Raw genomic sequence first — 15,786 nt, 5'->3', positions numbered from 1 at the left:
ACTCACTCACTCACTCACTCACTCACTCACTCACTCACTCACTCACTGGCTCTGCTCACTCAGCAATTCAAACCATGAACATCCGTCAGAATAGATTTTCAGCAACCCATGCTTACCATACTTTGCTTGTTGTAAGAGGCAACTAACAGGATCGGGTGATCACTGGTCCTTTTCACTCACCCTGCCCTTTCCTGCTCTAGATGAACTGGTCCTGGCCCTGGTCACCAGCACAAGAGCCCATGCTAGGATAGTGAGCATTGATGCAAGTGAAGCACTGACACTGCCGGGAGTGGTGGACTTCATCTGCCAGAAGGACGTCCCAGGCCTGAACAAGCTGCAGCTAGGGCAGGAGGAGATATTTGCTTCTTCAGAGGTTTGCTGAATTGTCTCATCTCATTGTCTATCTCAACCCTGGTAATGTTAATAGATGTAAAAGAATTCTGTGGTACTGAGTATTATTTTAGTATAGATATTCATTAATGTATGGATATCGCTAAATGCTATGACATCCCTGGTCTTGTGTCTTGGTGACTGACCACATTGACAAAATACCAACCAACCAGACATTACTTCCTTCTGAAAATGAAAACCTTCTCAAGAATTCCATGATTCTGTCTGAAGTTGTTTGGACAGAGATCATTCCACAACTGCTCATCAACAGTGTAGAACCAACATCCGGCATACCCAAAGGTGTCTCCTTCCTTTTCATCCTTCAAGATTCACCTCTTCAAATTGCAGTATCATGTCTAACACTCCATCTGTATAACTCTTAAAATAGCAAACCTTGCTATTATGTGATGTTGTGCCATGAGCATTAACTTGGTGACTTCTCCTTGGCCTTCTCTCTTTCCTTCTTTCTTTTCATTAGCCTTCTCCTTCACATCAATAGCCTTCTCCTTCTCATTAGCCTTCTTCCCCTCATTAGCCTTCTTCTCCTCATTAGCCTTCTTCCCCTCATTAGCCTTCTCCTTCTCATTAGCCTTCTCCTTCACCTCATTAGCCTTCTCCTTCTTCTCATTAGCCTTCTCATTTACCTCATTAGCCTTCTCCTTCACCTCATTAGCCTTCTCCTTCTTCTCATTAGCCTATTAGCCTTCTTCTCCTTCACCTCATTAACCTTCTCCTTCTTCTCATTAGCCTTCTCCTTCTCATTAGCCTATTAGCCCTCTTCTCCTTCACCTCATTAGCCTTCTCCTTCTTCTCATTAGCCTTCTCCTTCTCATTAGCCTATTAGCCTTCACCTCATTAACCTTCTTCTTCTTCTCATTAGCCTTCTTCTTCACCTCCTTAGCCTTCTTCCTATTAGCCTTTTCCTTCTTCTCATTAGCCTTCTCCTTCTCATTAGCCTTCTTTTCATTAGCCTTCTCCTTCTCATTAGCCTTCTTTTCATCAGCCTTCTCCTTCTCATTAGCCTTCTTTTCATTAGCCTTCTCCTTCTCATTAGCCTTCTTTTCATTAGCCTTCTCCTTCTCATTAGCCTTCTTCTCATTAGCCTTCTCCTTCTCATTAGCCTTCTTTTCATTAGCCTTCTCCTTCTCAGCCTTCTCCTCATTAGTCTTCTTCCCTTCATTAGCCTTCTTCTCATTAGCCTCTTTCTTCTTCTTCTTCTTCTTCTCTTTCTGATTAGTCCTCTTCTTCTTTGTATTACTTTTTGGTGTGTATCGTTCAACAGGTGAGCTGTCAGGGCCAGGTGATTGGTGCAGTGGTTGGTGACTGTCAGATAAACGCCCAGAGAGGGGCGAGGGCTGTGAAGGTCGTGTACGAGGATCTGGACGCCATCATCACAATAGAGGTACATGCCTGTAGCTGATACATATGTCCTCAGCAACCTGTACTTGTCCATATTATATTTTTGGCAATCAAGTTGATAGTTATGTGGAATGTTATCACGATTAACAACATTTTCGACATGACACTTACACATTCATTGTTTTTGAAGTGTTGATTTGAATCGTGCAGTTTTACAAAAAGGCTGTCGATATTTCAACATGAAGCAGATTATTCATTTGAACTAACAGACCCTCTCTTACATGCCATCTTGTCAACTCTGTTTTGGAATTACAATGATCCTCAATGACAAAGATCTTAGCCTACAATTTCTTTGTGCAAGTGGATGGTACATGCAGCTGAATGCTAAGGTTGCAATCTTACAGATTTACAATAAATGCAGTGATACGATCGATCAAAATTCAAGTATTGAAATATGTGACACTTGGACAGTGTTTTTTAAAATTATTGATGATATGAAACTTACTTACTGTAATAGACAATATAAGATGCGTTGACCTCAGAGGTTTATTATGTTGTAGTTTATTATCAATAAATTATTATTTGTTTTAATGCCACGTAGACCATAATTGATTTTGAAGCCTTCAATTTATTGAAGTTCAAAATAAAAGTGTGTATTCAATACAGGAATAAGAGAGCTGACTAACATGGGTGGTAGACATGCTTGACCTTACTTATTGTGGGCCATCTGTTGCGCAGAGGAATATTAACTATTAACAAAAATGTGAATTCCCTCACTGTTGTATGCGGGGAACTAAACGTGACTATCTTGATATGATGAAATAATTCAGATAATAAATTCGGGCAACTAAACGTGAATCTCTTCTTAAAAAAGATGAAGAAATGTAAATGTGACAAAATTAACTTGATATGATTCTCAAATCTGTTGCTATCAATCTATCAGTTTAGCCCTATTTTGGCTAGCATTGCTGTGTCCTATTGCGACATCCTATCGTAACTAACACGTTCTACTACGTTCTATCTTGACGAGCTATAAAACGAAATTTTCAATGTACGCCCTATCGCGACGACATCTCAAACCAAACTGATGAATATGCGTCCTGTCGAGCCGAACTATCAAACCAAAGTCACGAATGTACGTCCTAAAGGATGACATCTCAAAACCAAAGTGATGAATATGCTGCCTATCGAGCTGAACTATCAAACCACAGTCACGAATGTACGTCCTAACTCGACGAAATCTCAAAACCAAAGTGACGAATATGCTTCCTATCGAGCCGAACTATCAAACCACAGTCACGAATGTACGTCCTAACGCGACGACATCTCAAAACCAAAGTGAACTTACCTTAAGTAAGTCTGATTTTCCTCATTTTGCACATGCTTGGACAGCACATGCCATGTCATACTTTTCCCTTTTCTCTGCGAAGCAAGATGCGTTCCAGCTATCTGTTCAAGCTTAACATGTCTTCAAACCGACATCATTCCCAGATGATGTGGTTACTACTATCATTTATAGCTGCAGTATTCCCAATCCAGGCCAAAATCAATGTTGACTCACTTGTGTTGTCCCTGTGTAGGAAGCTGTTGCCAAGAACTCTTTCTACTCCCCCTCCCACACCATCAAACACGGTGACCTGGAGACGGGGTTCTCCAAGTCCGACCATGTGCTGGAGGGTGAGGTGCGGAGTGGAGCACAGGAGCACTTCTACATCGAGACGCACGGCGCCCTGGCTATCCCGAAGGAGGATGGGGAGATGGAGGTGTTTGCAGCCACTCAGAACCCATCTGAGGTGCAGGTGAGACTCAGATAACTGTGTGGTAGCGATTAGTTTTTGTTCATTAAAGATGATACATAGTCACATGAAGGTGACTATGTGACTTTGAAGCTCTTTGAGTTGCAGCCCAAATGTGTAGAGTGTATAGAATGTATCAGTAGGAGAGATTTCATGTAAAAAAGACATGCGCTGAACCATATCTCAGACAACAACTGTTATTCCGTGAAGCGATTGACCTTGACCTTGACCTTGCATTATTTGTGGGGATTCTGGGTTAGAACATACACCAACAGTCTATGCTTGCTGTATGAGGTAACTTAATGCAGTGGGTAGCATTGGAATCTTGGTTGATTGAGTGTAATTGTACCCCTGTTCATCTTGTTTAGACTCATAGGCCACTGTCATATATATGTGAGTGCTGCATTAAACAAACACAATGACACAGGTACTTTTTTGAGTGTGGGTTTTGTTGATATAGTTACTTCCCTTGTGGGAAACTATGCAAGCTCCTTCCCAGCCGATTACACCTTTGTTAGAATCGTTACCCTCCTGGCATCATGGTGTGACATTTATGTGTTTGTGTTTGGGAATGCTATAAAGAATTGGAAAAAGATTGATGACAGACTTACCAGTTCAAAGATGAATTTACATTTGTTTGTTTTGTTTTGGCATTGCAGATGGAAAAGCACCTAACTTCCCCTTTGCAATCACACTAAATTTATTATTTGATATTTGAAATGAAATAGAAATTCAAATTATAAAACAAACAAAATGATTTTATTTCGGGAAAAGTTTTCGACATCACAACATTCATCACTTGTTTGGAAACTTAAAGGTCAGTCTGTGGCGAGGTCAACTCCATGCATGGTTGTAGACCGCCTAGCACAGTGGGGGGCTGTGAGTGGTGGCAGTGATGGTTCAGAGAGCTCTGCAAATGGGCTATCGCTGTAAGGAGCATGGAAACTATGGATGCCATCTTGGATCTTCATTACTTTCCTCTCTTGCCATCACAACTACAGACATATTTTGTTAGTTTTGTATAATATGTTTAATATGTTTCCTTCATCTGGAATGTTTTTGATAAACATGAATACATGTTTATATATTTCATCAATCCTGCTTATGTTGTCAGTCTGTGATCTCCGAGGTGCTAGGTGTTCCAGCTAACAGGATCACAGTCAGGACCAAGCGACTGGGTGGGTATTCTCAGCTGTCTACTGTAAAGTACTCAATTCAAATAGGGATATTTCTATAGAACTGTGACATCCGGGGTAGAATAGGTCTTCAGAAACCCATGCTTGCCGTGAAAGGCGACTATGCTTGTCTTAAGAGGCGACTAACAGGATCGGGTGGTCAGGCTCGCTGACTTGGTTGATGCATGTCATTGTATCCCAATTGCGTGGATTGATGCTCATGATGTCAATCACTGGATTGTCTGGTCCAGACTCGATTATTTACAGACCGTCATCATATAGCTGGAATATTGCAGAGTGCAGTGTTAAACAACAAACAAACAAACTATAGATCCACGATACACTGATTACTTGAAGTGTACAGTATTCACCATAATATACATCCTGGGTGGTCAGAAAATTGAAAAAAGGGTTGCTTATCTATTCACAAGTTAATCTTGTTGACAGAGATTGAGCAGTTGAAAACAAACTTAAACAAACATCAATGAAACTAAATGTCTTCAAGTATAGTTATGAGACAATTTTATTCTCCTTCTACAATGCTGTTTTCTGTAAATAATCTGCAATGTACAAATAGATATGAACTGTCTTGTAAAGTTTAGTAGTATAGTATATAGTGCAACTCACCTGGGTACCTATGTTTGGATCCGTACCATTAATATCAGCTCTGTTACTCTGATTTGAAACCTCTTCACATGAAGATTCCTTCATAGAAGGTTGCGTCAGATGAACTTTGATTGTCCAAGCTAACTAAAGGATGCATGGATTCTTGATTCTCTCAGGTGTCAGATTTCTAAAATGATTCAGCTTCGTGCCTTTACCACCTTGATTGGAATTTCAATCTGAGCAAAAGTAAAAAGTTACAGAACATAAAAAACATATCCTAGACAGTACACCCTTTTGGGTTGAGATGCCATTAACCTGAGAAACAGTCCACAATATTGGAGTACGAGACGTGCAAGCGATCAAGTCTGATGAAAGGTTTTTGTTTCATGTCCGACTTAGTGACATACTCCAATGGTGTGGATTGTTGCTAGCAATATCAGTCACTGGATTGTTTTGTCCAGATTTTGTTTTTAGATGCCACCATTTTATAGCTGGAATATTGGTGTCAGCTGCATTAAACAACAAACAAACCTTCCAGTAAGTTGGTTAGATTTTGTATCGCAGGTGGAGGGTTCGGAGGCAAGGAGACACGGACTGTCCTGGTGTCGGCCCCTGTAGCTGTGGCTGCAGTCAAGTAAGTGTTCAGCATCATCAACATCATCAAGATCATCAGCATCGTCTATTGGGGATGCTGGGATCCCGTGGGTTAGCTACTTTAGTATCTTGGAACCCCTACATTTTCAACTTTTACAAGGGTGGAATCAGCTTTTTTAGAAGGGAGGGGTCCAAAATATCACAATCCTCTCTCAGTGGGGAGTGGGGGGCCTTGTCTACAACATACTACATTTGGTTTTCAAAAGGAGGGGGTTTGGACCCCTGGAATGATATCGGATATCTTGGCCAATGGTGTTGGTGTTAGGTCTGACTGTTTCATTAGATTGTTTTACAGATTTTCAGCCCTAAAATTCAAGGCCAGTAGTTTGAAAACAAAAATAATTATATATATGTCCATAAAATCTCAAGTTCCAATATGTTTTTTGTTTTTCTCTTGCAATTTGTCATAATTTGTTGTGTGTTTCAACAGATTTTAGTTCTTGTAATTTGAATAATTTATTTATATTGATAGTGACAGTAAAAAACCCATTGCTTTTTAATTTTTTGCATTTTTCCACATTCTTTTCTTGTCATGCAATCTGGAACTTCAATGTCAAATGATTTCTTACCTCTGAAGCCACAGGCTGTCGTGTTTGAAACTCATTCAGTGACTCACTCACTCACTCTTCTGCAGACACAGGCATCCTGTGCGGTGTGTCCTGGACAGAGATGAGGACATGAGGACCACGGGGACTCGACACCCCTTCAAGGGAAAATACAAGGTACACTTGTAATGCAGGTAGCATCATCCCGAAGCAAGGGAGTTAACTGACTTAAAGTCCAGTTTCAACCCTAGCTGAGCTAGGCTGGAATGTCTGGGCTCGATCGTAGCGACACCGGTGGCTATTATGAGTTATGTCCCTTCTATCTCCCTCCTACTGACCTTTCTGTTCCCACCTCATATCCCTTACATTTGTTTCAAACAAAATGGTGGTACCCTTTTTAGATGATCTGATCAATAATCAAAATCTATATTATACTAAAACAAGTCTTACTTCATAAAGTGTATCAACTTACGTGAGCAACTTGATTAAAAACATGAAAAGATTTGGAAAATATCTGTTGACGCAGAGTTGGCGGAACACATGCCTTTCAAATCCTGCAATTGACCGATATCTGTACAGCAGTTTATGAACCGGATGTCGATTTCGTAACACGATTTTGATTGGACTATTCATAAACTCATTAGTCCAGCCAAAATATTACTCCATAATTCCAGCCCAGTTCGGCAAGGGTGGAAACCAGACTTTTTTCAGTTAACTCCCTTGCCTCAGGAAGATGTGCAGGTGGTTCCATATAGGGTTGGTCCTAAATTTCCTTTGCCTGATTATTATATACGCCCTTGCCCCATTCACCAACATAGTTTTCCTTGTGGAGTGATGTCGCCTTTGTCATATCACTAACCTAGCATAGAAGTTCTCTCAATCATGATCGTGAAATCAACAACCAATCAGAATGCCTCTTCTGCATGCAAGTTCACAGCCTTGTACGAGTGAGCTCTTGATATAGTTAATGGAATCTGAACACTTTTTTTAGTAAACTTTTATCTGGACAATGATGATGATGATGATGATTGATGATGATTAATGGATGATGATGATTGATGGATGATGATGATGATGATGATGCTGATGCTGATGCTGATGCTGATTTATGATTTATGATTTATGATGATTGATGGATGATGATTGATTGATTGATTGATTGATTGATTGATTGATTGATTGATTGATGATGATGATGATGATGATGATGATGATGATGATGATGATGATTGATGATGATTGATGGGTAATGATGATGATGATGATGATGATGATGATGATGATGATGATGATGATGTTGTGTAATCTTATTGATGTTACTGTTACAGTTTCCAGACTGCCCATATTATGGAAACAACCCCAGTGGGCCAGCAGTTTATTTCTAGTTTAAAACCAGAAGTTTGTATCATTGTAGCACATGCTTAGAGACATTTTAGAAGCCTTGGTTATTTATGAATAGTATTATTTACTGTCAATGTATTTTCAGATTGGCTTCACTGCCGATGGTCGTGTGATGGCCTTGGAGTTGCATCTATATTCAAACTGTGGCAACTCTATCGATGTGTCAGAGGCAGTGAGTATCTCTGACAAAATTATTAGCAGGAAAAGAGTTGCAAAAGAGTGGTAAGGGATGGAGGAGGGGGAGGGGGAGGGGGAGTTATCTTACATACCACAGAGTTGTTCCCCTTAGCTGCTTCAGGCCCTGATTTGCCCTGATAATGAATGATTGTTGGCTTGTCTTCACTAAATCTGTACTGATGTGTTTCACAAATTATGTAAATGTCTACAAAGGACACTGCTCCCACAGTATGCTGGCACAACTTAATGTAGCTGAAATACTGTTAAAAAAGGTGTCAAGTCCATCTCACTCAGCACTATTTCAAACCTGTGAAGATCTGAGGTAGAATAGGTCTTCAGAAACCCATGCTTGCTGTATAAGGCAACTATGCTTGTCGTAAGAGGCGCCTAATGGGATCGGGTGGTCAGGCTCGCTGACTTGGTTAATGACATTGAATCCTTATTGTGTAGATCCATGGGCATGATGTTAATCACTGTAGTGATTGGTCCAAACTTGATTATTTACAGACCGCCGTCATATAACTGGAATATTGTTGAGTGCAGCGCTAAACCAACAAACAAACAGCACTATTTCATAACCTGTTGACACCAGGAGTTGTTCCACAAGGCGAACTTAGTGCTAAGATATTTGTAACTCCACACCTCTATCAAGACTTATTAAGATGGATAATATGGCATTAAGGGACAGATCTGTGATGGTATTCACGTGTTTCTAATATGTGTCAAGGTGATGGACCGCGCTCTCTTCCATGTCGACAACTCCTACTACATTCCCCACATCCGCGCCACCGGCCACCTGTGTAAGACCAACATCCCATCATGCACTGCATATCGGGGGTTCGGAGCACCGCAGGCGATGTTTGTTGCTGAGACCTGGATCACGGACGTGGCAGACTACCTCAACCTCTCACCTCAAGTTGTAAGTGTTGTTCCCGGTACTTCCGTGGAATGGAGTCACAGTCCTGCAGGTTTGCTGAGGGTAGCTGGTGCTTGTAGTGGCATAGCCTACTGGCCCAAGCGGCTGCCACTCGGCTGCTACTATCTGCTGTCATGGGTCTGAATCTCTGATTCATTCTATCAGAAACATAGCCCTGAAATTTCCCCAAAGCGGTATACACTAACATTGAAACTGTGCAAGACTGTTGATAGTTTTGATAAGTGTAATGAAAAAAAAAAAAATTCTGATAACCCATATGCAGTAAGATCTTTTTTAACAATTTCTTAAATTTAGTAAAATAACATTTGTTGTGTTTTTGAGGCTGTTACTTCACCTCAGTTGACCACTCCTCGGTGTGCTGGGGTTTATATGTTTGAGGTGAGGCTTCAGGGCTTGATAATGGTTATAATGTTCTGTCCTTCCTTGCAAACAGGTAAGGGAGAAAAATCTGTTCAAGGAAGGGGATGTAACTCCGTTCAATCTGCCGCTGACAAAGTGCAACATTAGAAGATGCTGGGAGGAATGTATCAAGCAGAGTCAGTATGACAGGCGTCGCAAGGAGGTGGACCTCCATAACAGGTGATTGTTTCTCTGTAGTCCAGACAGAGTCAGTATGACAGGCGTCGCAAGGAGGTGGACCTCCATAACAGGTGATTGTTTCTCTGTAGTCCAGACAGAGTCAGTATGACAGGCGTCGCAAGGAGGTGGACCTCCATAACAGGTGATTGTTTCTCTGTAGTCCAGACAGAGTCAGTATGACAGGCGTCGCAAGGAGGTGGACCTCCATAACAGGTGATTGTTTCTCTGTAGTCCAGACAGAGTCAGTATGACAGGCGTCACAAGGAGGTGGACCTCCATAACAGGTGATTGTTTCTCTGTAGTCCAGACAGAGTCAGTATGACAGGCGTCACAAGGAGGTGGACCTCCATAACAGGTGATTGTTTCTCCGTAGTCCAGACAGAGTCAGTATGACAGGCGTCACAAGGAGGTGGACCTCCATAACAGGTGATTGTTTCTCTGTAGTCCAGACAGAGTCAGTATGACAGGCGTCACAAGGAGGTGGACCTCCATAACAGGTGATTGTTTCTCTGTAGTCCAGACAGAGTCAGTATGACAGGCGTCACAAGGAGGTGGACCTCCATAACAGGTGATTGTATCTCCGTAGTCTAGACAGAGTCAGTATGACAGGCGTCACAAGGAGGTGGACCTCCATAGCAGGTGATTGTATCTCAGTAGTCCAGACAGTCAGTATGACAGGCATTGCAAGGAGGTGGACCTCCATAACAGGTGATTGTTTCTCTGTAGTCCAGACAGAGTCAGTATGACAGGCGTCACAAGGAGGTGGACCTCCATAGCAGGTGATTGTATCTCAGTAGTCTAGACACTGATGAGACCCATGAAGATTCAGCCATTCAGCAACCCATGATTGCTGTAAAAGGTGACTGTGCCTGTCATAAGAGGCAACTAACAGGATGGTGTTGTCAGACTCGCTGACTTGGTTGATGCATGACATCGTATCCCAATTGCATAAATAGATGCTTATGATGTCAATCACTCTATTGTCTGGTCCAGACTCGATTATTTATGGACCACCATCATATAGCTGGAATATTGCCGAGTGCTGCATTACACAACAATCAACATCAACGAGACAGTGAGCTGCTTGATTTAGACATAATATCTGATGCTGCTTTCTCACTCAAGGTGTGCACTGGTATGTTGTCATCAGTCTCATAACCTTTACCCTGAGGTGGCCCTACCTAACCTTGTCTTTTAGGCTAAAAACATAATAGTTTTGGTTCTCAGGCACTGCCTGCATGATGATATAGTTTGTAGCATGGTTCGTTTTTATTGCCATTTAAAAAAAATACAAAAAATACTTATACTTATAAACAATGTGATCCAATCAAGCACGCAGTTACTTCCCTTTATGTGCACACTGCTTTACTGCACATCTTGTGTTGTGGTTATGGTGGCAATAGGAGTTTGTAGGCTTGTTTATGTAGGGAGGCCCTTTCCCAGGTTGGGGGGCAGGGGTGGCCCATTCTAAGGCGCCGCGATTCGCTTTGCAGAGTTGCGTCCCTTAGGCACGCCAGAAACCTTTGATTGTGGGTTCGAATCCCGGTTCGCCCCGATTATGTTTCTAGGTTTGTCAGCACCATACCCGTGCTCGTGGGTTTCACCGAAGTGGTAAACGTCTGAGACCTGCATCATTTCGGGCTTTCCTCCCACATTAAGCTGACACGCCGTGATATAACTGGAATAATGTTAAAAGCGGTGTTAAAACTAACTCACTCACTCACTCACTTTCCCAGGTTGAGGGTACACAACTGTTTATTTAGTTACATACTAGTTTGAACAAGACAAAAAAAAATAAACCACCACCCAACCGCACTATATTTTCTAAAGTCATTGCCTGAGAACCAATTCTTCTATTTGTTTAAGCCCTATATATATTTACAGATTAATACTTTGGTATATGCTTAACAACACCTTTAAGCATATGAATATATTCCTTGTATGTTAATTACTTGGTGTGTAAAGAGATGTATTCTCTGCTCAGTGAGGTGATGACAGCCTGCATACATTATCACATTTTAGTGATTATCATTGACACCATATGATACCTTCTGCATCGCACCACAGAACAAAACGCTCAGACCACATCCAGGGAACAACATTCAATGTATTTAGTTTCTTTATCATGACCTTGTACATATTCTGTGTTTACCCATTGGGAACTAAGGTTAGAAGAGGACATCGGCACCTATGCTGGTCACAAGAGGTGACAAAGTTAGGTTAGGTGGTCTGTGAACTGTCATCATGACCAGACTTGTTGCTCATGTTTTGTCATTGTTTGCCGGTTTCAGTCTCAATTGTTTACATGATATAGATGGACTAAAGTGAACACAGGCCCAGACATCTGCAGCATTTAGCCATGCCAGTATCAAGCTTCTCACAACAATAGCCTGTTCGCTGAACTCTCTATACTATCGCTGCCACCAGTCAAAACTCCCCACTGTGCATGGAGTTGAACATGCAACCGACGGACCGTTATGTTTACAAACAAGTGATGACTGCCATAATGCCAAATACTCTTACCCCAGCTGACATATTTTCTTTGTCAGTTTGAATTTCTATTTTATTTCAAATATCATGTAATTGGTACAGTAAGAGTGTAAGGGGGAGTTGGTTGATTTTCAAAAATATAAACCTGAATACATTTGGGGTTAGAGGGCAAATTTCAAGATGGCCGCTTCCACACTGACGGCAGCCATGTTACCAAGAGTATAACGAAGGGGTCACTCGCTTTGAATGAGCTTCTGTCAAGATGCACTGGTTGTGGGTTTGAATCCCTGATTAAGATAATCATGATTAGGATGCATGATCAATACCATGATCATGGGTTTCACCAAAGCTGTAAATGTTTGCAGTCAGTGTTCCTCTGGACATTCCATGTACTTGAAACTGACTCGACTATTGTTAACCGGACACAGCAGTTCTGTTTGTATCTCCACCCATGCATGTTTCAGTGAAAACCGATGGAAGAAGAAGGGTCTCGCTGTCACTCCGGTCACATTTGGCATCGGCTTTGGTGTCTGGGAACTCAATCAGGTAAGTGAGGACCTGTACTCCTATATGACAAATATGAGATTGTTTTACCCTCAAACCTGTCATTTTGATTATCAGAAACATATTCTGGTTTATAAGTATTGAGTGCTGGAGAAATTCTTTGAGGAAGATTGTAAATACATAGTTATTATGAAATTTCCAAAGCACTCTCATTCTATGTGTACCCAGTTTTGTAAGTGATTGAAGTCTCACGGAGTTCATATTGGTCATAGAATCCTGGAAAAGTCATATGCCAGAAATTTATCAGTAACATCAAACTAAATAAATCTCATCATCCGTGTTATCCTGAGTTAAACACCTCCTAATGTTTGTTATTTTGTTGTGCTTTTTATTGATAAAATATCTTTGAAAACTGGCAAAATTGAAAAAGTCATGGAAATTTGTCAGGCTAATAGCGTAGGACCCTGGACATGTTTCCATGACAACCAGTCTCAGCAGTTTGTTGTATTCAACTGCAGTAGAATCAACTTATTGTAATGTCAGATGTCAATATGTAAGAGTCAATAGGATCATGCCATGCATGTCTGTCTGCTGAAGTCCATTATTGCCATTTTGAAGCTCAGAAAGAATTTTCGAATGTTGTCAACACCAATATTTCCAAGCATCAAAATTCCAGTGAACCATTTTCTGAGGATATGCTAGACACTGCAGGAGATGGTGCTGTGTTTCAGGGCGGGGCGCTGGTCCATGTGTACAAGGATGGCTCCGTACTTGTTGCTCATGGGGGAATAGAGATGGGACAGGGCCTGCACACAAAGATGATACAGGTCGGTGTTGCAAGAGTGAGTGAGTGAGTGAGTTTGATTTTATGCTGCTTTTAGCAGTATTCCAGCAATATCACGGCAGGGGATACCAGAAATTGGCTTCACACGGTGTTGCATGACAACTGTCACTATGTTTTTTAGCGAATTAGTGCAGTTATAAATAATATGGTTATGGACAGAATTAATTTATTTCAGATACAGACACTTACGCCAGACCTTTTCTATTTTTCAATTTCAGTTTTAATAAAACCTGCTTCATAACTGGGCCGAACATGATGTACAAAGTGAAGTCATATTATATTTGTATTTGATTACATCTGAATATGTTGTCTTTGTGCAGTTTTAGTTCATGGACTGTATCCACAATGTTTGTGTGGTGAACACTTAAGTTTGCATTCCAATAATGAAAATATAATGGTGCTTTTCAGAATTTTATTAACAGTAGTGTATTTGGGTATATAACTGCCTCTTTTTTATTATGGACTCTTTTAGTTTCTCTGCACTCTGAAGGTACATTTAACTTGTGTATTGTCGTAATATCCCCCCGACCCCATCAAATTTCTTAGCACACAGACGCTTATTACAGTGAATATGGTATTTAATTTGTAAGGATCAGTGGAATCTGGAAAGCAGTTATAAAAAGTTGTGCCTTATGATGCACCAAGCCTACAGGTCACTGAAACATGCGTGATTTCAAAATCCATGAAAGAATAAATGCCCTATACGGGCAATGTAGATTGGGGGATGGGGCAAGGCTGGTCCTGTCAAATACTGTTAAACCCCACCCATGCAACCATCCACCCACACACGGGGGGCGGTCGGGTAGCCTAGTGGTTAAAACGTTCGCTCGTCACGCCGAAGACCCGGGTTCGATTCCCGACATGGGTACAATGTGTGAAGCCCATTTCAGATGTCCCCCGCCGTGATATTGCTGGAATATTGCTAAAAGCGGCGTAAAACCATACTGACTCACTCACTCCACCCACACACTCACTCAGTTTTCGTATGTTCATGAATGAAACGAGGGACACAAGATACCAACATGCAGTGGTATTGGAAAGGGCCTGTGTTTACAGATCAAACTGCATGCACAGCCTTTTGTATTATATTGTACTGACACATTCAAACAGCTGACAAATCACATTTTCACCTGGAGTTGAACAAGGATGTTTATTGTTTAAGACATCACTGACTTATGGGTGATCTCCATAAGGGAGATGTTGGCGTTCTGTTTTTGTTTGTTTGTTGTTTAATGCCACACCCAGCAATATTCCAGCTATATGATGGCGGTCTGGAAATAATTGAGTCTGAACCAGACAATCCAGTGACTGACGTCATGAGCATCAATCCATGCAGTTGGGATTCGATGACATGCATCAACCAATTCAGCAAGCCTGACCACCTGATCCCATTAGTTGCCTCTTTTGACAAGTATTGTCGCCTTTTTATAGAAAGCATGGGTTGCTGAAGACCTAAATCTTCACAGGTCTGTTGTTTTTCTGACTGAACTGATGTTTTCTTTATGTGATTGTGATGTAAACCCACATTATTCTGTGTTATTTATAATACTCACATCTGGAACATATAGATCATTAAAGAATTAATGTCAAAGAAATGAGCACATTCTGGATAGATAACAATAATTCCTTGTAGCTCCTACGCTCTTTCTGTTTATCTGGTTGGTGTGATTGTTGCAGGTTACCAGTAGAGCCTTGAGAATCCCTACATCGAAGATTCACATCACGGAGACCAGCACTGTGACCGTGCCCAACACCTCCCCCTCTGCAGCAAGCACCTGCTCCGATCTGAACGGCATGGCCATTGTGGTGAGTCGGGTTTCATTGTAGAAAACAACCTGACAGTAAAGGGCACAGGTTAAATGTAACAGCTGTGTTCTCCCTTTTGAGTTATGTGCCTTGAACAAGGACTGAGACGAGGCCAACCACTGCTGTAGGTCTCAAGAGTCCGATTGGAAATTCCTTTTTTACCGAGCCCTGGCAAAAGCACGCCCGCCCGCCCGACAGCCGACACACCCACCCACCCACTCTTGGTCCTTCAGCAACAGCCCATGATTATGAGTTTCAGCATAGGGAAAATGTCAACGACCTCCAATACAATGACACACAATTATAAAATGATATTACTGTAATACTGTTCTCTCCTTGTGGAGATCTGGGTAAGAATTGGTCTTCTGCAACCATGAGGCGACTAAACACGATTGAGTGGTCAGTCTCACTGACTTGGTTGGAGCATGTCATTATATCCCAATCATGTAGAAACATGATCCTGATGTCAATTACTGGATTGTCTTGTCCAGACTCGATTATTTACAGACCGCTGTCATATAGC

At 41.5% G+C, this 15,786-nt stretch overlaps 1 protein-coding gene across 1 annotated transcript in view; it reads left to right on the top strand.

The window, feature by feature from the left end:
- LOC124121495 (xanthine dehydrogenase/oxidase-like) overlaps nt 1–15,786 on the top strand; it is a 52,250-nt gene that overhangs the window by 27,014 nt on the left and 9,450 nt on the right. The window contains exons 17-28 of the mRNA XM_048388537.1: nt 201–373; nt 1,673–1,792; nt 3,330–3,548; nt 4,660–4,723; nt 5,891–5,960; nt 6,615–6,702; nt 8,012–8,098; nt 8,831–9,022; nt 9,474–9,619; nt 12,574–12,655; nt 13,345–13,440; nt 15,135–15,263. Coding sequence (XP_048244494.1) covers nt 201–373; nt 1,673–1,792; nt 3,330–3,548; nt 4,660–4,723; nt 5,891–5,960; nt 6,615–6,702; nt 8,012–8,098; nt 8,831–9,022; nt 9,474–9,619; nt 12,574–12,655; nt 13,345–13,440; nt 15,135–15,263 — 1,466 coding nt within the window. The remainder of the gene's footprint in view (nt 1–200; nt 374–1,672; nt 1,793–3,329; nt 3,549–4,659; nt 4,724–5,890; nt 5,961–6,614; nt 6,703–8,011; nt 8,099–8,830; nt 9,023–9,473; nt 9,620–12,573; nt 12,656–13,344; nt 13,441–15,134; nt 15,264–15,786) is intronic.

Source organism: Haliotis rufescens, unplaced genomic scaffold (genome assembly GCF_023055435.1).
Source record: "Haliotis rufescens isolate VD_foot unplaced genomic scaffold, xgHalRufe1.0.p SCAF_73, whole genome shotgun sequence".
Classification (NCBI taxonomy): Eukaryota; Metazoa; Mollusca; class Gastropoda; order Lepetellida; family Haliotidae; genus Haliotis; species Haliotis rufescens.
Note: the sequence above shows the minus strand (reverse complement) of the source record. Positions and strands in the feature narration are given on the sequence as shown.